Source organism: Notothenia coriiceps, unplaced genomic scaffold, assembly GCF_000735185.1.
Source record: "Notothenia coriiceps isolate Sejong01 unplaced genomic scaffold, NC01 NC01_scaffold00000668, whole genome shotgun sequence".
NCBI classification, from domain to species: Eukaryota; Metazoa; Chordata; class Actinopteri; order Perciformes; family Nototheniidae; genus Notothenia; species Notothenia coriiceps.
In genome coordinates, this window is record NW_011333369.1 from 73,431 (window position 1) to 95,685 (window position 22,255).

At 39.8% G+C, this 22,255-nt stretch overlaps 3 protein-coding genes across 4 annotated transcripts; 2 read left to right on the plus strand and 1 right to left on the minus strand.

Annotated features, from left to right (window-relative positions):
- Positions 1–412: 412 nt before the first annotated feature.
- Positions 413–4,162, minus strand: ppa1b (inorganic pyrophosphatase 1b). Its single transcript, XM_010784204.1, has 11 exons — positions 4,026–4,162; positions 2,914–2,978; positions 2,537–2,590; positions 2,126–2,245; positions 1,945–2,031; positions 1,710–1,836; positions 1,487–1,614; positions 1,188–1,273; positions 997–1,072; positions 872–911; positions 413–761 (listed from the first exon to the last, which is right to left on the minus strand). The coding sequence occupies exons 1-11, from the start codon at positions 4,084–4,086 to the stop codon at positions 730–732; spliced, it is 876 nt and encodes a 291-aa protein (XP_010782506.1). The 5' UTR covers positions 4,087–4,162; the 3' UTR covers positions 413–729.
- A 2,809-nt stretch (positions 4,163–6,971) lies between these two features.
- On the plus strand, positions 6,972–11,567 carry eif4ebp2 (eukaryotic translation initiation factor 4E binding protein 2). The gene is made up of 3 exons (XM_010784215.1): positions 6,972–7,290; positions 8,965–9,147; positions 9,313–11,567. Exons 1-3 carry the CDS (start codon positions 7,158–7,160, stop codon positions 9,342–9,344), a joined length of 348 nt encoding a protein of 115 aa, XP_010782517.1. The 5' UTR covers positions 6,972–7,157; the 3' UTR covers positions 9,345–11,567.
- A 616-nt stretch (positions 11,568–12,183) lies between these two features.
- On the plus strand, positions 12,184–15,878 carry rps24 (ribosomal protein S24). 2 transcript variants are annotated; one of them, XM_010784226.1, is made up of 6 exons: positions 12,184–12,231; positions 12,939–13,004; positions 13,116–13,325; positions 14,194–14,307; positions 15,279–15,299; positions 15,800–15,870. In XM_010784226.1, the coding sequence occupies exons 1-5, from the start codon at positions 12,229–12,231 to the stop codon at positions 15,282–15,284; spliced, it is 399 nt and encodes a 132-aa protein (XP_010782528.1). In that variant the 5' UTR covers positions 12,184–12,228; the 3' UTR covers positions 15,285–15,299; positions 15,800–15,870. The 2 variants fall into 2 exon arrangements, with proteins under 2 accessions (XP_010782528.1, XP_010782537.1); XM_010784235.1 differs by lacking the exon at positions 15,279–15,299 and having other exon boundaries at positions 15,800–15,878.
- The last annotated feature ends 6,377 nt before the right edge of the window (positions 15,879–22,255 follow it).

The window sequence follows — 22,255 nt, forward strand, 5'->3', positions numbered from 1 at the left end:
TCTTTAAATTATTTGTCATTTTGTCTGGGTTTATAGTCTTATTGGTCAATATAAACTCTGATTATACCTACATTTTTTAACCTTTACAACCAATGTTATAGGAGAAGATTTGAACACCTGAGAGTGCACACATATCTAAATACTATATCTAAAGTAATGACCAAACACACATCACAAATATTCATGTGAGAATAATAAGTATACTAATTATTACATTGCAAAAGAAAAGTAGTGTGGAGTACTGAACACTAGGTGGCAGCATTATAACAATGAAAACGTCAGTCAAAATCAGTTTTTAATACAAAGTAAAGCAAATTTGAACTTCCTAAATTAGAAACTAAAATGCTCTTCTCCTAATCTAGAATAAATGACGTTGCATAGAAGTGGCATGCAGAAAGATATCACGCTTTGATGATAATTTAAAGAGAAGCTTTATTAAAGCAGTTCAGAGTCTCATACATGATGGCAAAAGTATCTAAAGGCACAGCACCTTTACGTTGTTAATGACAACTTGTGTCAAAAGAGATTTAAATATGTGAAATTTGTTGGTCAAGAAATTAGTACTTTTTTTTAACTTTCTCTACAGTATCTAACCACTATCTCTCAATCTACACAGAAACAGCCCAAACCAAAACATCCACGTCCCGTTATTCCATTGGCTCCCATTGGTAAGATCAAGTATTTATACGAGGAGCCTTTCACTCTACTCGAATCGAAACCACTCCCGGTTTACTTCCTCTGGAAGTAGAACCATTTATCCACTGCAAATGAAAAAAAAAAAATCACAGTCAATCTCACATCAGATGAAAAAATTCAGCAGGAATCTAACAATCAAGTCATTATATAAATATTTTCTATTTTTAAAATCTACCTGATGAGGGGATAGTTTCTTCTTTTGCAAGAACACTTGTCTGAAAACAGAATGAAACATCAGTTATAAAAATCAAGAAGCTAAAAGGCCTTCAGTTGACAGAGGTCATGTTGCAAAAAACTTACCCCAGCAACCAAAGCTTTAGCCTCGTCCGCTGAACAGAAGTAAGAGCTGCCGCTGGGCGAGACACACATGTTTTTGCTGAATTGCAAGACACAGAAATTCATAGTTTACAATCAATAAATCATAACATTTTAGTTTACATTTTCTATTGTATTTTTTTAGCTGGGGTCAAAGCAGTAGGAACCGTGTTTACCAGTTCAGTTCACCAGCATTGGTCTTTTGGGAAATGAGGTCTTTCCAGAAGATGTGAGTGTTCTTGATTATTTTAATGGCAAAGTCCTGAAACACAAAAAACAGCACGCGATAAATTGAAAAGTAAGGAATTAGATTAACAATAACCTTCACACAATAACAATCTGTAAATCATTTAATTTAAAGTCTAGTGTGCCAACTGCAGTTCCTTGAAAGTCTAACCTTCCAAAGCGGAGCATTTTTGCAAGACAGAAACAACTCTGACAGGGAAGAAAAATAATTTGTGGGAGTGTGTTAGACCTTGTCCTTAAACTCGCCGTTGAACGCAAACTCGTTCTCTGGTTTCCCATCGGGCACTTTGTACATCCTGAACCAGTCGACGGTGGACTCCAGGTAGCCGGGTTTCAGCCGCCGAACATCACTGATGTCTAAACAGAGATTGGGACAACAAAACAAGTTCAGTATGACTGACGCAGCACTGCTCGGAAGCTCAGACAAAGGGAAAAATAACAGACGTGCTTACTGTTAAAGTCCTTGGCTTCAGGGTCCTCCACGTTGATTACAATCACTTTCCAATCAGTCTCGCCCTCATCGATCATGGCCAGGATCCCGAGCGCCTTCACTTTGATCACCTCCCCGCGGGAACACACCTAGAGACAACGTTTGCAGTTTATTTTCTGTTATCATCAGGAGTATTATCCTTTTTCAAATCTATATCAACCTTGACAAAAGAGATGATAAACATTTAAGTCTTGTACCTTGGTGCCGATCTCACAGACATCGATGGGGTCGTTGTCACCGACGCAGCCAGTGTCTTCATCTTTGTGTGAGGGATCTTCCCATGTCTGCAACCACCACAGAACAAAGCTGAGTTCAACATTGGCACGTTTTAAACACTCGGCAGCTTTGATCTTACACCATCAGTTTCAAGACACGTACCTGAGGAATGGCTCCATAGTTCCATATGTAGCCCTTGTGTGGGAACACATTGGCAACGTATCTCACGTTACCCTTCTTCACATCTTGCTTCACAGGGTTCAAGGGTTCTTTTGTAGCAATCTGAAAATAAATTGTTATTTTGAAAGAAGTGATAAGCGTTAAAATCACAAGAAGTTACTTTCATCATGTTAAAAAGTGCATTTTGTAAATTCCTATTGCAACAGAGAAACTTCACATGTGAACCCAGTTGCAATAAAATACTATTGATGACTGGAAATCACATTAAATATTCACATTATTTCAATAATAACAATGCCAGAAATGTAAATAAACTCTTATTCTTCAGAAGAAAGATTACACAAATGTATAGGGATCAAAAAACAAAGCTGCAAAAGTATGTAAGACTCATACCTCCATCTTTGCATTAGTCCACCTGGGTACTTCAACAACCATGTTGAAGATGTTCTGTGAGAGACACAAAGTCATCATTATATATATGTTAAACTATTCTGAAATGGTTTAGCACATTACTGGCTGCTTGGGCCATAACCTTTCCATTAAAATGATTTGTCGTTTCATAAAGATAAGATAAACCATCATCTACAGTTGTTACAAAAGGCCAGGGCCTCCCTTAATGACCTTGTTATTCAAGAGAGCATTAATTAAACCAGTTCATTGTCCACACAAATACATGTCCGTGGCAGTTCTACGGTTTCAGCAGTTGATAAATGTTAATACATATATTATTCATATATTAACTGGGGTAAAGGTGATTGATTGAGCCTCACCTGACTCTCATCTGCATACATTGGTATGTCATGGAATGGTGAGATGTACTTTCCCTCAGCATTTTCTGTAAAACAGTTTGATTAAAACACATCCTCATCATCATCATCATCATAGTGTCCAGTGGATTGCAAAGACAGTACATAGCTTTTCACTAACGCTTACTTCATGGTTGTATGTGTGCCATTGAGTTGCTTGTTTGCTAAAGGTTGATGATGTTGTGTCTGTATATCATGACCTCTTTGCCCATTAATGGTTCAATGACATCTCGGACAGCAAGTGAACGCAATAGAGCAGGCTGTGCCAGATCAGCTGTTTGAAACATTGAATTGCATCCTGCTAGGCCTAAGGCTTTCACTATTACTTAACCAAAGTTAGCGGAGTACACAGGCTTATTTTACTCACTGTGAGATTAACATTTTCTGCATTAAAATTCCTTAAACTCTTGCATTTTGATGATGAAGATAGTGACTTGGATTTATTCTGACAGCCCCAAAATTGACCTGGGTTTGTCTATAAAAACTATGACTATGACATAGCAATATAACAATTATAAACAAGGATGATAAATAATCGGTCTGTGAAACTTACTGAAAAAGAGCATTGAATTCAACAGGTTCAATATTTACCCCCAACTTTGCCTTATCAATTACAGTTGTATTATTACATTACAATCAGAGAGGGCGTTGCCTCACATACTGCAAGCCTTTATGATGTTGTGCTGGGTGACGTGTTTATGACCCTTGCACGATTTTCCAATATAACCAACTTCCTTCTAGTAATTTCACTGAAGAATACAACGTGAACTGTGTGACCTACTGAGACGTTATGTCAGAAAACAAGTCATCTACCGGCGAAACCGGGCACAACTGGCTACCGCGACATGTAAAGGCTCAAACCGAGAAATTATGACTGTTCAAACAAGTTAAGATTTGCTTGTAATCCTCCAGAGTAAGACAAATGTCAACACTAAAACATAAGGACTAAACAAACCAGAAACAATGAATGAATAAGTGACACGTGGAGAATGTAGCCAGCTAGAAGGGTTTGTAAAAAGACATAAAAGTAGCAAACAATGACACAACTCTGTCTTTTAAAGTGAGTTTGTACTTACTGAAGAACAGACGGTAGTTCAGGGAGTGCAGGTTCCCCCTCTCTTCCAGTGTGTAGCTCATGTTTAGTGCAGGTTAGTGTTGCTGTCTGGCTCTGGGATGTAGGATGGCGGCGGAAGGAAGCGTCTGCGCTTTAGGTAGTGTAGAGAGGGAGGGCACCGCGCATGCGCAGTCTGCATAGGATGCCTCCAGAGGCTATCGGACATTTCTAACTCGACAAATGAAACTATAAAAAACGTGTGCTAAACCAGGCCCGGTTCTACGGGGGTGCATAAGGGTGCATTGCACCCTCAGTTGAGTCGTTATGCACCCTCATTGGAAAAATTAAAGGTGAAAAAAATGACATAATAACAAGAAGAAGAAGAAGAAGAAGAAGAAGAAGAAGAAGAAGAAGAAGAAGAAGAAGAAGAAGAAGAAGCAGAATATAGTTGAAATAAAATAAATTGTAATTGTGGTTAAATAACATTGTCTGCTGCATTTATTTGGTCAATTTAAATGGTAAGTAACGTTATGTCAGGTGCGCGTGACCTGTGCCGCTGCGCGTTCATCATCTGCAAGGTGCTTACACAGCAGTCAATGATGGAACTCAGAAAATGGTTAAAGCAACCAGCCCTTATCGCCAGCAGTAACACTGCATCTACTGCAGGTAATAACAGTTCAGATCATGGGGACATTACGTTACCCGCGGCCACTGTCGTGGACATAGCCGTGGGAACATGTTTCAAATAGGGGGTGCTGTGGGGATAACACCAGGGCTGGTTCTGACCAATTTGCTGCCCTAAGATTTTAGCTGGCAATGAAAAACCTCTACAAAAGACCAATACACTACAAAAAGAGAAAGTTATTGACATGGTGGACAGCTTATATACATTTATATTGTATATTGTATTGTGTATGAGGGGGTATGCCCCCCCGGGAAGATTTGTTTGAACATTTTAAAGTAAAATGCTTCAATCTGGTGCACTTTGAGCACACAATTACAGAGACCTGATCTAGGGGGTACAACTCTAAACACCCATCTGAAAAAGATCGGTTTACTTTTTATTAATCAAATAAATATGTGAACATAACCAATAACCTACCATAGCCAATAACAAATACATGTAACTTATTTTATTTGTGTGGTTCATTCATATCTTATTTTACCAGTTAACATTTATTTATGCATTTTTTTTTTTTTTCAGTTTTAAACGATATTTTTGGTTTACTGTCCTATAGTATGCATTGAAATGATTTCAAACCTGTTTATATTTATCCCAATAATCATAAAGGAGTGCCTTGGAAATATTTGTTTACATAAATTGTGATCGAACCGTTTGAGACCCACTGAGATAACTTCTTAGACTAAAGTGAACTATCTAAACACTCAAGAGTCCTTTACCTCACTGAGCCTCTCAGTCTGACAGGAGAGAGCTCTCCCTCCACATTATTGTAGAAACAGCTTATTTTATCCGTTAGCGCAGCAGAAGCTAACAACAATCCCCGCCCTGTCTCTCTCTCTCTCTCTCTCTCTGTAAGCTGCGGGCGCCTGATAAGCCAACATCCCCCACTTTCATCACTTACATCGCCCATCGTAAGGGACTGGGAAGGCATGAATCAAGCAAAGAGCACATAGATCCATAGATCTCTTAATGTTGCTCTCAAAGTGCACCAGATTGATGCTTTTAACTTGGTGTTAGGTCCACTCCCCACTTATAAAAATATCACTTTACCACTGCACCCTCTCTAATCTCAGATGCAGAAGAGTCATTTTGTTCTGGAACTGGGCCTGTCCAAAACTATAAGTGGAAGTTTGAATTGAGTATCAAGCAGAACTGAATAAGGCTTATAAGGATGAATGGAACAATCATTGTTGTCAATGTCACACACTACACAATGTCATCTTGTATAGTAGTTATCAAAGTATTATCTAAATATAGTTTATTTTTGCAGTATTGCAATAGTCTGTATTTGTTTAACTATATTTGCCTGTCTTTATATGTTAAATACTGAAGATGTTAATAATTACAACATAGTGTATGTCTTGAGTCAATAATAATTGTTTTTATGCTACCATTTATTTCATTATTACAAGCTGCCGAGGGTGGCTATGATCTCGCATGGAATCAGATCAGAGACACTTTAAAGATTAAAAAAAGTTGGGAAAAAACAAGTAATAGATCCGTCCTGGTACTGAAAGACTCAACAAACAGGGTTTGAAAAAGTTTTCTGACAATGGTGAGAACTGCCATTAGCTTCCCAAAGCTTGTATTGTCCAACCAGTCCAAACCTCAATATTATAAATACACCTATATGTATATACATTTATGTATGTATTTACTTGAACTGTTTGCTGCAGTCGGCTAGCTAACCATTTGAATTTTTAGTAAAACATGAGAAAAATATTCATGCCTTAACATTTTTATTAGGATTTAAGAATAAACCAATTATATATCGATAAAGTTGTATGTGTGGTGGGAAGATTGAGTTAAAGTAGGGAAAAATGACAATCTGACAGGTCACAAAAATCAGCGTAACACTTTTAAATGTAGCTTACTTTATTTTCTATAAGCCTGGAGATATTCAGAGGTGGAAAGTAACTAAGTACTCAAGTACAATTAAGTATCATTTTGAGGGACTTGTACTTTGCTTGAGAATTTCCATGTTATGCTACAAATACTTCTACTCCATTACATTTCAAAGGGAACTAATGTTTGTACTCCACTACATTTATTTAACAGCTTTAGCTACTTTAAACAGATGATTATTTGCTGATAATACTTTTGTACTTTTACTGAAGTAAGACTAGAATGCAGGATTTTTACTTAACTGAGTATTTCTACACTGCAGGAATGCTACTTTTAAAGGATCTGAGTACCAAAACTGCAGATATTGTAAAAACAAATGTTTCTCTGAGTGTAGAAAGTAGGCAGGCACCATGCTGATGCTGACTAAACATCCGCCCGCTGCCTGTCGTCCTTCCTGCCTTTGCTGAGGGAGGGGACGGTGCTGACGGCTGGGAGGACGAGAGGAGAGACAAGAAAGCTTTGGGGAGATATTAGAGTGGGAAACGGCCCAGGTTTCCACCGTCCGTCGGGAAATAAACACCCCTATTTTCTGAAACGGCTTGATTTGTCATCGAATCGGAACTGAAGATGTCGACCAGTCGTCAGTTTAGCGAGAGCAGGGCCATCCCGACCAGGACGGTGTTGATCAACGACACAACGCAGCTACCTCATGACTATTGTACCACCCCTGGAGGCACTTTATTCTCTACCACTCCCGGAGGTAAGGGGATATCCCGACTACGCATAGTTTTTATTCAGAAAATGGAGGATAATTGTCATTTTGTGGTGTTTGTACTCTCACAAAACCTTTCACTGCTCATGTAACAGTGGCCTATAGGCTGCCGTGTCATCCCGATCAAAACAAAAACAAAGCTAAGCCCCGCCCCCTCGCTCTCTCCCGGCTGTGTGATTGGCTGATTTGCAGCGCAGAGATTCTGATGATGGCATTGTGCAGTAATATTTAAAAAAGGTGGACATTTTTTCTTTGCCACCTATGATTATGAATAACACGACTGTGATAATCTACAGCTTAAGGCATTTACTGTGCGTCAGCTATGCATAGCTGGATTTGTATTTGCCTTCGAGTTCATAGGAGGCCTTTCAGATAAGGATGTGCAATACATCCACCAAGGATGCTGTACTGTACGTATCTAAACAGATTCACTCTGCATAGCAATGTAATATAGACTTTCTGACAAAGGTTTTAGCTTTTTATTTTTTAGTGAAAATGATATCACATTCCATGGTGACTTCTTCAGACATCTTATTTTATTCCAACAACATTCTAAAGCCCAAAGTATACCTGCATGGTTTACTAGAGAAGCAGAAAATCTTACATTACCAAAGCTTGAGCCAACATTTTTTAGTTGGCATTTAGCTTGAAAAGGACTAAAACTAAGAATCAATCATAGTAATATTTGCTTGTATATTTGATGTCAATCAGCTTATTGACTGACCATTTCATATATAAACCACCATCATATTTGAGAATGTTATGGAATTATTGTTTAAAACGGTGGTTTAAAAACTAGGGGGCAAATAGACCACTGAAGGGTTCTCATAGCCAGAGAAAAACATATTAAGTAAAACTAAACGGCCTTTGGTCACAGTACATCTTGACCTGTCAAACACATTCTGCAGATCAAATTAATCACTGCATTGCATGCAATTATTGCTGGAACTGTGCCGCCGATATCGTTATTAGTTCCACCTGTGCAGCTCTGCCGTGACACGTTAAAGTGTGTACTCTGAAAAAGGTCAGTGACTCTGATTAAATGTGAGTGATAAATACTGTTATGAAAGCAAGGCTATCAAGTTCGATGTTAAGTCTATCTTCCTCCATGTCTTGCTTTTTATAGTTCCCATTTAGTTGCATTTCCTTTCATTTATTCACAAGGGCAATAGACATTAATTAAAATGTCTGTAAATGTGCCAGTATTTAGTCAGCTGGTTACCTCAGTGAGATATTATATACCAGTTAAGGTGATTATATTTACAGAAGACAGCAATACAATATAAAGACAGCAACACAATGCTTTCTCGAGTGACTGCAGAAGACATATAGATCAACAGGAAGCAGCAAAACACAGCCAAGCGGAACTCTTTATATATTTTTTAACACATCAAAACATGCGGAGTACCCTTAAGCAAAAGGACTTAAATAAAATACAACCATCAGGATGGAGATGTAAATAAAAAATGTTAAAAGATGCAGTTACATCTTATTAAAATGTATATTTTATTTTAAGATGTTGGTGCCTTTTGAGAGGGTTTTAATCTGGCTCATCTTGATGATGACAAGCCCTTTGACTCACGGCTCATTTGATAGCACCGGCATGAGATGCTTCCCAGGATAGAGCACGATAACTGTAACTTGATACGTGTTGTGTTTCAGGAACCCGGATCATCTATGACCGTAAGTTCCTACTGGACAGACGTAACTCTCCAATTGCCCAGACTCCCCCGGCTCACCTGCCTGTCATTCCTGGAGTGACCAGCCCAAATGTCCTGAGAGAGAACAAGAAGAACGAAGCCAACAACCACATCAAAAACAAACATGATGGCAAGCCCATAACCGGTAAGAGTTACAATACTGTCTGAGTAACCATCTTTTTTCTCAAACATTTAACCAACTCTGTTGTTAAGCTGTAATTATTCCACTTAATACCCATTATGATATTAAAGAAGCACAACCTGTTTCAACATACCTTTCTCAATAAACGTGTTGTTTCTTCTTTTCAAGGTGATGATGCTCAGTTTGAAATGGACATCTAACAGACTGGAACTCCACCAGCAAAAGAATATGACCTGGCATCACCCATGTCAGTGGCTTGGCTTGTAGAAACCAATGTTGTGAGCCCTCATGGCATCTTCTTTAGCTCTCTGTCTCGCTGCTGGATGTAATGTGTGTAAACCATGGGAAATCAGTGTATCATACAAACCGGTACAGTGTCGCCAACTCTGGAAACTACGTTCATTTGTATAGATTTCCATTGATACCAGTCACTGTAAAAAAAACACACATTGAAGGAGCGGGCCTCAAAATGGTGTACCGAAACACATTGTCCAATCCGCGGATTTTAGCACTCATCTTCCAGCTTTCTGTGAGTTATGATCTCTAACAGAGCACACTGTAAAGCGGACAAAATTCCAAGATAATTTGGTGGAGGAAGTGGTAATTTTAGTACTAGCCTTAGAATTATTCAAAAGCTTTGATATTCATCACATATTTTGGTTTTGAAGACGCATGTTATTTAAGTGATTTTAGTTTGTGTTTGCTATTTGGTTCTACTTCAAAGCTCCATAATATATTCTCAATTGTTTGGTCTGGTAAATCTCCTGCGATAGTATGCAAAGGGACGCTGTCTTGTTTTTATTTTGCAATTTGATGAAGATTTCATGCCATTCCAAGACTCTAGTTCCCATTAACACCACAAGCCCATGTGAGTGAATTTTAGGCTGTTTTTAAATGTTTTGTAATCATCAAATTATTGTATTTCCCACTATGATGTAAAATTATTTATAATACTGAAAAACAAGCATTTTATTAACAATTCATTTAAAAGTCAATGTCAAGCCTTTCAATTCATCACTATGACGATCTGGCTTAACAGTTTCTCTCCTGCTGATAAAAGTGAATACCTTTTCTCCAGATTTGATGTGACTTTGACCTGGTTAGGTTTGTAGACAAGGTCTTTGTGTTGATATTAGGTAAATCTAAGAAAGGGAGGAATACTTGGCAATATCTGTCAGTCTTCTGTGTCCACACCAGATACACATTTCAATTAATGTGATAATGGTTAATATCCCAATGGTAATTTTTAAGTAAAATACAACAAGATTTTTGAAAAACTTTAAATAATCCACATATTTTATATGCATTTTATTTTTGAATACAGTTTCTTAGTATTGAGGTATTTGTTTGGGTATCAGCACTGTCAAGCCTTTGGATTTGTAAAAAGTGTCAGAGAACCAGAAGACATTGTTTGCGTCAGGCTTGATAGATGTTGTCCCATAATCTACAAATCTGACTCCAGTGTCCTTAAATCATCCCACATTACCATATTATTTTAATGTCTGTCCATGCCTTACTTTACACCAAATGCAGTAACTAAAACTAGGTTCCTAGTCATCAATTTGTACTTTCCAACAGATGTTTATTTTTTCACTGTAACATTGAACAGGAAACATTGTACTTGGCACTTAAGACGAAAAAAAAAGTCTTTTAATGGATTTTGATTTTATTATGTTTTTTTCTTCCTAAAGCAGCTGTGAAGTTTGAAAGTGTGATGGTGCCATTTTGGGGTTTTGAGCTCCAGGTGGCAAAGTGGCTAAAATAATGCCACTTGCTGTTTGAGTCCCAATAGTTTATTTATTTTTTCTTTTGCACCACAATCAGTTTGCTAATTGTACCCTTTCCAAGTAGCAACTCCTAACTTTATCATCATGAAGTTCCCCTTTTATTTTCAAATGTATTCCCACCACAAGTTTGTTTCTCTGTATGAGTGGAACCACCGAATGGCTTAAATTATGTCTATCAAGGATTTTCTTTTTTCTAGGCATTTTAGTTCATTCGGGTTATTTCTGGTGATAAACACATTGAGGAGTTGCTTGAAAACCAATTTGCATTGCACATTTTTGCTTTCTATTACGGCATCATAATTCATATTGCAGATTTATTTCAAATCCGTTTGGTTTCACAATGAGGGCTTAACATTGTGTGTTGAAAGAGATTTGAAACAAACTTACTGTAACTTTCTGTTCTGAATTTAAGTAACTTTATTTTAAATGAAACTCCAATGCCAGTGGACACTTTTGCTGAAAGATCAATAAAGTTCCGTAAGAAAGAAGTTAAGATGTTGTGTTTTTAATTGTAATCTGCTTTTTTGAATGTAACAAAAATATATCACAGATTCATGCTATGAGCGGAGCCTTATTCTCATCTGAAATGTCACCTCAAAAGTACTTAACTATAAATAAAATGTCTTTGCAAACGTCTTATTGCATCAATTAATTTTCCAAATCATAAGACTATATTTGTTCAATTGTATACACACCCAAGTTCGATTTCCTTCTGGGCAAAGTATTACTCTATACATGGTCATACCTACATGTCCCTCTTATAATAGTCTGTTAATAAAAACTGTGATTATTGACTGGGTAATAATAAATAGACGTTTGCTTGTCTGACGTCTAGTGGATTAAAGAGGAACCGCAGATGGTGTTTTCCACCAAAATGTCAGTTTACCCCAAGTTTACCCCTATTTCATAGTCTATACGGTTTACCTTCATTAGACTTTACATTTTCCAATTTGCCAGTCACATGGCCCATTCTGTTCTTTAAAGTGTGTGTGTTAATATCGATTTTTCAGTATGAACGCTGATATGAAAATATGTTGTTTGCTTTTGTGGCGACGAAAGAAGAAATGTCTAATGTTTATAAATTCATTGTAACATATTTGAAAAACGATTGTATTTCATCAAATAACTAACGTTAACTAAGAAAAATTAAATTAATTTCGCGAGTTTTTTATTTGTGTTTACGCTTTTACATCAGGCAACACAACTGCGTGCCCGCTCCATTTTTCTGCAGGCATTTATTCGGCCGCCTGCTGGTCCTTCCTCCTTTTCTACGTCCCTGAGCGAGTCCGGCGTCAAGATGGTGAGTCTTGCGATAAAATATAAAGTAAAATCCGTTGATCATCGAGGCCATCCTTCTATCTGCACACTTATCATGACCATAATGTGATCGTTTAAGTGTTAGCTACAGTATAATGTCAATATTTATGTGGTATAAAAGTATCTAAGCATAAAATCAGCCACCATCCAAATGCTAACCTAACTGATGCCTGCCCGGACGTTGTACACTCTGTATATACCTCCTTTGGGATAGCCTATACAGTTTCTACCTTGCTTTTACTAAGCAATATATGTCTTTAACATACTCTGTCACTCAAAGAAACATTTAAGTATTTGGGCTTTGTTTAGAAGTCTATAAAGAATCACAAAATGCTAGCTCTGAGCGGCTAATGTTAGCATTCACTACACAGGTAGCCATGGCCGGGCCCTCATGTTTGAGAACAGGAACATTAAAGAACCCTAGTTATGCTCAAATGTATTAGACTGGTAAAAAGTTGATTAAAAAAAACAGGCTGCATTGAGGCTCTAAAAGCTTTACATTTGCCTGGTTAGTAAGCTATCTTAGCCAGTATGTTAGCTTAGAAGCTATAAGATAATGTTGTGACAGCATGTACATGCAATGGCTGGATCAAAATGTTAGTTGTTAGTGTTGAGAATAGTAGAAACGTTTGAACATTTTCAAGTTGTCAAATGTTATTGTGAACATCATCTACTTTCTCTCTTCTTCAGAATGACACAGTGACAGTCAGGTCCCGAAAGTTCATGACGAACCGGCTCCTTCAGAGGAAGCAAATGGTAAGGTTTCAAACAGCACTGCACTTGTATGCATGTATTTGTGTTAATAACATAATAAGATAGGTTTTTTGTCTTGCATTCATACATTCATTGCCTGTTCTCTCTCTGTAGGTCGTCGATGTCCTGCATCCCGGCAAGGCCACAGTCCCCAAGACTGAAATCCGGGAGAAACTCGCCAAGATGTACAAGACCACCCCTGATGTTGTGTTCGTATTTGGCTTCAGGACTCAGTTTGGTGGTGGCAAGACAACAGGCTTCGCCATGGTTTACGACTCTTTAGACTACGCAAAGAAGAATGAACCCAAACACAGACTGGCCAGAGTGAGTTTTGCTTTGAGTTTTATTCACAATGTTTTTTTTTAGTAGAAGGCATCCCTTTCTAGAAACTGTCCCCAATCAAACTGCTTTTTGGAAGTTGCATAACATGAGTTGCACTTAACTTGACATTTTGTTGCATCCTATGTTGTTTTAAAAAGAGCAGCATACTGCATTTCTATTCAACTTAATGCCCGGCAAGTAGTGACCCGTCCTGAATTCATCTGATCAGACAATGGAGGGGAGGGGGGAAACATAAACTACAAGGGTCACCCATTTTCTCAACAGGAGGCCCTTAGGTACTCCTGCAAAAGCATGAGGTGCATAGAGCCGATACATGTTGTGAGCTTAGCAATCAAAAGCAGCAAGATGAAAACTTTTCTCTCAATGAAAAATCCCTACAAACCTTTTTGGGATTACATTTCTTATATACTGAGTTGTTGCCCACTGAATATACCCCATTTTTAAATGTAAATCATGTTAAGTAGTTTGTAGAGCACTTATCAGTTAAAATTGCTGGAACAGGTACACTTGAGAAGATGTACCATGAAATGCAAGTAGGTTTCCCTTACTTTCAATCAACACGCTTGGTGGGTAATGTTGAAATGGCCTTTCATATGGAGGCAGTTTAGGTCATCTTTATCAAAAGCTAAATAGGCAAGGACAAATGTTGACCCCCCCCCCTACAGTTTTAAAGTGCTTCATTCAGTGCTTGTTATGCAGCTTTCATATTATCATCAATCCACATTGTGATGCCATGAACATGCATGGGTGGTACAAATGCATGAAGTCATTGCGAAAACATGATTAAAATCCATAGGTCACAATTAATTAAGTATTTAGATTAAAAATGTGTTAATTTTTTTTTCCTTAGCATGGTCTCTATGAGAAGAAGAAGACCTCAAGGAAGCAGCGCAAGGAACGCAAGAACAGAATGAAGAAAGTACGAGGCACCAAGAAGGCCAGTGTTGGCGCTGCTGGCAAAAAGGTATTGTAACCATTTTATCCTTTGTATGGTCACTAAAACTCCTCTCCTGTTTAAAAAAAGTAGTTCAGACTTCTCCTGATAGTATGATTTGTAAACATATTTGTCTTTTCTAATCTAAGCAAAGAACAGAAAAGCCAAAGCAGGCTTCATTTAGTCCAACTTATTCTTTCTTGATTGTCATTTCTTACCTATTCTTTTCCCTACACTGCTGATCTCTTTTCACGACTTTTACCGTTTTAATTTCCTTTGCCATCTTTCCATTCGTATCAAATGTTCTTTGGGAACCGTAGAAGGTAAATGTTGTTCATAGATGGACTAACTCCAGTGTGCATATAAAGGAGTGCAGAATCCCAGCTAATCCCTTTACCCCGCACCAAGTCCCAATGCACTCCCCCTGGATGTACACGAGGCATCCTGTGTGAAAGTATTTGACCCACTGGCCAATACTTTCGAGGCTTTTAATAATAACTAGTTTGAGCTGATAAATATTAGTTCTGTAAACCCCTGTCTTGGAAACCAAATGCCCCTTTTTAGTCCAAGTTGGAATAATTTAACCCAAATAAAATGTGAGCTTGTCTCTGGTAGTGCTTTCAGGTGATTCTGGAGAAACAGTTTTATAGTTGGCAATTAAATCAATGAGCTCCGAAGATCTTGTGAGTGTTAGTCCACTAAGAATGTGTCTAGTTGAGCACAGCCACACTCCTGGTGTAGTTTACTCAAAGTAGAACCTGCCTACCCCTGAACCCTGTGGCACCGATCTCTAACCTAAAGCCACCTAGCATAGACTGTTGATACCACACAGCTGCATCTGTAATGTCTTCAGCACAACTGGCTTTAAACATTGACTCTGTTCAGCCTTGTCAACAGCCACAACAAATTAATTCAAAGATCTTTTATTTTCCATGTTCCATTAACTTAATTTTGTTTCATGTTTTGTTCTTGATTTTGCTTCTCATGGATTTCTTTTGCAGAAATGAGGTGTCAGTGCGCAGGTATAGAACAGCATGGTGTGCTAATGTGTTGCACATCCAAAGCAGATAGACCTGCATGTCACACCTTAGTCACCCTACAGTTTCCCCTCAGTGTTTACCCCACTCTCCCATGTTGTTTCTTAGAGCCTGTTAGCAGGTTAACCCTCCACCAGTCCTTTGTACCCCGGTCTGCTATAATGGACATATCCCTTAGCTTTAGATCTGTAGTGAATAGAAGCAGGACCTGGGTGTAGCATGTGGATATTGGTTCTTAGTGTTGTGTTGAGCTAGAAGCCTCCCAGTGAACTGAAATGTGTTTCTTTTATACCGTCTTATTCAACTCATAACAATGTTTTTATAAAACCTTGATCTATGATGTTGGATTTTAAACTGTGTGTCTTGTCTGACATACTGTGTTAATTTTTGTTGTCTCAAGTTGCCCTGTTGACTTCATATTTTCAATAAGTTTCCGTTTACTGTAGTAAGTTTTCTCTTCTAATTATGTTGTTGTCTCCTTACAGTGAGTCCGGACAGCCAGGGAGGGTCTCCGTGCTCAAGATGTTCTTGTATATTATCATCCAATAAAATCTGGAAAAAAATGTTTTGGTCAAAGTGTATTTTCTTAATAAAAAAAACATGTATTTCTGAAGCCTATATTTCAAATTCAATTAATGTTAGGTTTGGTGGCTCTAGAGACATTTGGTTGGCATGTTGGGGATCTGTAAATGCCTATCCCAAGCAGGACCTCTATCTGGCACCCTATTACTTCATCTAAAAAAACTTTTTATCTTAAAAACTAATGTTACTTCTACCATTTTAAAAGTTGCTGGATCTATACTGCATTTCAGTGAGGGATTGCTCAGCTCTAGATTGCTCCCAGGATTTCCTTTTTGTTTATAAAAAAGTATCCCCCTGACTTATCCTTCCTAAAGCAGCTTACATGGCTTTGTCATGGGCGTATTGCATCAGTAAGCAATTGGTATGATTTGAAATGACTAAATGCCCTTTTTGCTCAAATTACTTCATTTGAATGAATATTTCCCCCTGTTAATGCACAAACTTGAGCTTCGTTTATAGTAACCTCACTACAAACTTGGCTTCGTTATGATTTACTGGCATGGATCAAAATAAGATCAGGGATGATTCCTGTAAAACATCCGTGTTAGATTTGCTTCACTCACTGGCCAAAAGCTAAGATGTTCTATTGATTGGCTGGTGAGATCTTTAAGTCCTCCATGTGTGGACCAATTTGACACATTATATACTTTTTATACACGTATCGACCAGTAAAATGTAATCTCAACATATTACATTTGATGGGTTTTGAATTAGTTAAAAGATGTAGCTGTAGTAACCCAAAATGGCCACATGAGGACTCCCTTCACTGTAGGAAATTCAAACCTAGTTGCATACCCTCACATATGGTGGAAGTATTCACCTGTTGGATAAGGTATTCATCAGTAGTTTATCTTGGAGGCAAAGCCCTGATGACTGCCTTGTACTCATACACAGATAAGCCTGGCTGTGTATAGATTAATTGCTTTTCCTGTTTATAAACACTGTTTGGAACAGAATAGATATCCCTCTTTGCATCATGACCTTTACAGATCATTTGCATAGAGCTACCCTGAGAGTGTGTGTAAATGAAGTGATTAAAATGCCAGTGTATGGTTTGTCCTCAGGGCAACCCCCCACGCCTCCCCATTCTTTTATGAATATCAGCATTTCCTCATGTCGTAGATGCAGGAGCTCCAACCACCTCTTCCTTTGGGGAATTTTCCTTTTTGGTATCATGGGGGAAATGTTTACTTCCTATAGGAAGGTGAAAAAGCAGAATCAACATATGTCAATGGAAGAAATAATGCTCATTTACATGTTTATGTATAAAAATACAGACTAATTCACTGTGGTGCTCAAAATGATGACATGTGACTGTACTTTTCTTCAGGTAACACTGTCATCAAGAGCTTTATTATTAAAAGGCACAATAGCCCTGCAATTTGACACATTTTCATGCCTCTACAAAGTCTTGAATGTAGGTCACACTCCTGAGTGCTTATACACCACCAGGAAAAACAGTAGCTGGGAGGCACTTCCATTGACACATTTTAAGTTGTAGGTCCCTTCTTATAAGGGCCCATATACCAGGCTGCCTCTGGGCTTTCCTTCAATCGATGCTAGCCGGCTAAGATTAAACAAAAATGTATCAAGATAATTTGGACTACAAAACAACAGAAACCACAGTTCCTGTATCATTGATTAAAGGTGACCTATCATGCAAAATGCACTTTTGTACATCTTTTATACATGAATATGTGTCCCCGGTGTTCCAGGGAACTCACCAAGTGTCAGAAAACACAACCCTCTCTATTTTCCTCCATACCCAAATCTCTTAAAAAGGGGCTGCAGCGGATCTGATACAGGAGGAATGGCTAAAATGCATGATCTGTTTGGTATTTTGAAAAATAAAAAGTATAATATGCCTTATATAGGTATGGTCCTACACTATATTATTCAAATATAGCATGATAGGTCCACTTTAAGTTGACAGTGAAATGCTGTACGGGCAAATACTGTATGTTTTAAAGGGCCATGACATGTTGGCGTCAAAATAATTATAACCTATGTTTTCATAAACCAACCATGACCCAGAAAAAAGAACCATGGATTCATTTATCTCAGCTAAAGTGTGTGTTGTGCCTCTGAGGAGGACGGCAGTGAGTGGGTTGCATAGGTGTGGAGGAGGAAAAAGGAGCATGGGACCGACAGGGAAAAGAGGGGTCTCTCTCCGCTCCACTGCTGTGTGGTTGTGGGAGGTTTGACATAAGTGGAGCTTTCAACCCGCGTATGGTAACAGATGGTGTTGGGAAATTAAGCCCCTCTCTCCACAGCCCTGCCGCTCCGTCCCAGGAGTCTCTGCTTCCTGTCTCTCTCCTCTTCTGTTCCTGCAGCGTCTTTTATCCGTGTCTCACTCATTCCCCACGCTACCGTTTCTTATCATCTCGCCTCCTCCTCTGGTTGTTGGACAAGTGAACAATCAATTTCTCTCCACCTGTGTTTTTGTTAAACACGAAAGCAGTATGACAGCAGTTGGATAGGTAGCAGGCTAATGAAATAAGCGCGAGATTATTATAGAGAGTAACGGGAAGAAAAGACAAAGACGACGGGTTTGTGATGTGAAGGGCGATAAGCTAAAGGGTTGAGGATGGATGGAGATCAGAGATAATTGGTCACACGATGATGTATGGCGTCGAGGTGCGGTGAAATTGTGAAGCAGGCTGGTATGTTCCCAGAATGTACTAGCAGGAGTTTCAGCATCAGGAGGCTGTGGTGCGGGCCTGCAGGGACTCCCGTACATACCAAATAAAAGCAGATAAAGGACAATATTCACCACTGATTTCCTTTAGGGCAGGCAAGAGTTCTGTAATGAGAATATTCCTCTGCTTGCTTGTACTACAAAAGTGTTTTTGCAGTCAGGCTTATGATAGATGGTTATGAGGAACACATGTTTACGCCCTCACAACAGGTGCAGTTTTAATGGCCTCCCTCTCTCCATGCAGTTGAAATGGTGATATTATAAGGAGAAAAAATACAGAATTTCCAATGGTTGACTGTGTGTTTTTGCCAGCTTATCAATGCAGATATCATTGGCTGCAATAGATGTCAAAGAAAATAGTCTTGCTGTTTTACATGTCATAATATTGTACATTATTTGGGGTTTTTATTTCTTTCATATTTAATGTTCTAACACAACTAAGTGTATAATGACCAAGCTGGCTGCTGTTTATTTTTGCAAGCATGAGCTCCAGACAGTGTGTTTTCAGTGGCACTTTGAACATTTTTGCAAGGCGTAACTCGGTGCTGTAAAGTGTGGCCGAGCATTCGAGGATGCTCTGCATCTTAATGAGGTATGTCTCTCTTGTTGGCCTCAGCAGGGGAATCATCACAGCTCATTTTGCAGTCCTGCAGTGTCCTATCAGCTTTGGCAGCCTGCACTAAGTTCACTCCATCTGCCAGTTGCTAGGTGCTGATATATGAAATGATCTGTGCCTTGGTGGCCCCAGAGCACCAGGGAAGTGATTTGCTTTTGAGGACAAACTGTGTTTCGTGAATCCTAATTATCCTCTTTGCATCAGCAGCCTGACATGGTTTTTGTCATTTATCCCTCACTGGAAGCGGCAGAGGGAGGGGAGCGGCAGAGACTGCAGCAAACTACTTCTTCCCAAACAGACAGAGCCCCCATGGATATACTGTATAGTCGCTGAAATGCAACAATGGTGTTCTCCACCAATCCATTTTCACAGGTTCAGGGAGAGGTGAAAAAAGAGAGTCATGCCTGCTGTCTTATTCTGGCACTCTAACCGGTGTGCACATGTGAAAAATCACTTCTCGGTTTCAATCATGTGAGGTGTATTGAATCCACTCTGCGGCCTTTTTTCAGACTGTGAACATGATGTCTGAGGCTCTGAGGACATCACAACGCTGTGAAAGCATGTCCACCTGCCTCCACACCACCTATGAATCCTCATGAATTCTATTCATTTTGGTTGGCATGGAAGGATAGTCTGTGGACCAGGAAGAAAAGGAGAATAATGGGGACGGTTGTAGGGGAGGGGAGAAAAAAGGGGGGGTTGTGGAGAAGGGGAGGTAAAGGAGAGAGGTAGAATCAAGAGGGTGTGGTAATGAGAGAGGCCAGCAGATGTGAGTGACAGTATGATGGAATGCTCCATGTGATAGCCATGCTGTACTCTACTGCGGTGTGTGTATGTGTGTGTGTGTGTGTGTGTGTGTGTGTGTGTGTGTGTGTGTGTGTGTGTGTGTGTCCTTGGGTTTTAGACAAAGGATATTAGGTTTGTGCAAATAGTAGTTATATGCACATCGTTTTACAGGCAATTCATCATGGTCCATCAATTTGCCAATCTAATGGAATTTCACTACCAAATGCTATATAATGCAGCATGATCCCCACAAGATGTTGCCCATTTGGTAAACTCTTATTGCCCTGCTCTATTCCTGACATGATCTTACCATTCATATTATTGTTAATCATTGGCTTCCTTTTCACTTTCTTGCCAAAGTAAGGTAAGATAGCTAAAATAATCAGACAAAACTTAAACAAATCATATTGAAATCTTAGTTTTTAGGTGGTATGTAAGATTTTATTAGCGATGAGTATGGCTAGCTGTTTTCTTTGTTACCAGTCTTTGCACTAAGCTAAACTAAGCTACAGTAAGCTAACTACGTTCTGACGGCCCCTACACACGGCGGCGTGCGTTGCCGCTTCAACGCTTCTGCCCATTCACTTTGAATGGGGTGACGTCACGATTCACCGAACTGCATTGTGGGAGCAAAGCGTAGCTTTTCTCGCGGTGCTCGCAGCAAAAGTAGAGCAATGTTCAACTTTTGACGCCTCAACGGAGGCGTCAGCCAATCGAATCATATGCCAGTGCAAGCTCTAGCCAATCAAACCACGTGCTTGTGTGTCTGGGGCGGGAGATTCATGTGATTGGTTGTTGGTCGAGTTTCAGCCCTCCCCGCCGGCAAGCGACAACGCACGCCCCCGTGTGTAGGGGCCGTGACTGTACGGTACGTCCACACAGCAGCTTTAAAAAAATCTTCCATAGTTCCAACGCTTCTCTGCCCATTGACTTTGAATGGGGGTAACGTCACTTTGCCTTGCTTTTCGCCGAACTGCATTGTGGGGAAGCAAAGCGAAGATTTCCAGGATTTTCAGGATTCAAAAATGTAGCAATGTTTAATCCCGTTTATGCAAATCTGACAGTACAAGCGCTAGCCAATCAAACCGCGTGCAAACTGGGAGAGCCAGACCGCAGTTCATTTCCTCATATTCCAAACGAGAAATTACAGTAGCAAATCACCCGGTTCTTTATGACAAGAACAATTTACCGGGATACAAACCGGAGGAACCAGGCATGGAGGGAGGTGGCAGAGACAGTGGGTGGAACTGTTTGCGGATTTTATATCCAGTTTACTTCGTTTAAACATTGCTAGCAAGCATAGACAGTATCTTTAGCCAGCATGGAATGTAGCATAAAATAGCACCATAGACATTAATCTCATACATGTTCATCATAGCCCTTCCCGCTGACACTTTACCTCTGCCACATCATAGACTATATGCATCACATTAATGCACACAATGTCATAATCCTTTCTGCACATATTCTGACCCCCAGTTTCCACCGGGTCCGTCTGCGCCGCGCCGCGCTGCGCCGCGTTACGTTACGGCTGCGCCTCGGCGGTCGTAAGCATCGCGGCCACTCTAGTCAATGGGTGCTACTCCACCACACGAGCCGCGTTACGGCTCAGACGCCTCCCAGAAGCGTCCTAGAAGCGGCTCGGCGCAGCGCTTCTCTAAAATTAGGATGAATCCTATTTTTGCCGCGACGCAGCCGTAACGTAAGGTCGGGCAGGCAGCCCCCCCTCGCAGGAAGTGGAAAGGTGAGCATCCGGGCCAGGCCCATCCCCCCCTTAGCAGACCCCCCTCCTTCATCACAACACCTCCACTACGATACGCACAATGGACGACGAGGTTTTCATCATGGAAGTGGAAAAACACACTATTTTATATGATGTAACCAATGCTTACTACAAGGACAACATCAGAAAGGACAAGGCCTGGTTTTTAATCGCTGCAGTTTGTGGTGTGGAAGGTAACAACTACATATTAATGTTTTAAAGTTAATTAATACCCGAATTAAACCCTGCGAGCCTGCACGAACGACGCTACGCTTCTGGGACGCGTCCGGTGGGTTATGGGGCTAGACCAAAACCGCGGCGCAGCGCGGCGCAGACGGACCCAGTGGAAACTGGGAGTAAGAATCGCGGCCGCTCTAGTCAATGGGTGCTATTCCACCACACGCGCCGCGTTACGGCTCAGACGCGTCCCAGAAGCGGCACGGCGCAGCGCTTCTCTAAAATTACCCCCAGTTTCCACTGGGTCCGTCTGCGCCGCG

Coding starts and splice junctions, on each gene's coding strand:
- ppa1b (XM_010784204.1), bottom strand. CDS start 4,086: ATGAGCTACACACTGGAAGAGAGGGGGAACCTGCACTCCCTGAACTAC. Junction 2,246..2,536: donor GGACTAATGCAAAGATGGAG/GTATGAGTCTTA, acceptor ATTTATTTTCAG/ATTGCTACAAAAGAACCCTT. Junction 762..871: donor AGAAACTATCCCCTCATCAG/GTAGATTTTAAA, acceptor TTTCATTTGCAG/TGGATAAATGGTTCTACTTC.
- eif4ebp2 (XM_010784215.1), top strand. CDS start 7,158: ATGTCGACCAGTCGTCAGTTTAGCGAGAGCAGGGCCATCCCGACCAGG. Junction 7,291..8,964: donor ATTCTCTACCACTCCCGGAG/GTAAGGGGATAT, acceptor GTTGTGTTTCAG/GAACCCGGATCATCTATGAC. Junction 9,148..9,312: donor TGATGGCAAGCCCATAACCG/GTAAGAGTTACA, acceptor CTTCTTTTCAAG/GTGATGATGCTCAGTTTGAA.
- rps24 (XM_010784226.1), top strand. Junction 13,005..13,115: donor TCCTTCAGAGGAAGCAAATG/GTAAGGTTTCAA, acceptor CTCTCTCTGTAG/GTCGTCGATGTCCTGCATCC. Junction 13,326..14,193: donor CCAAACACAGACTGGCCAGA/GTGAGTTTTGCT, acceptor TTTTTTCCTTAG/CATGGTCTCTATGAGAAGAA.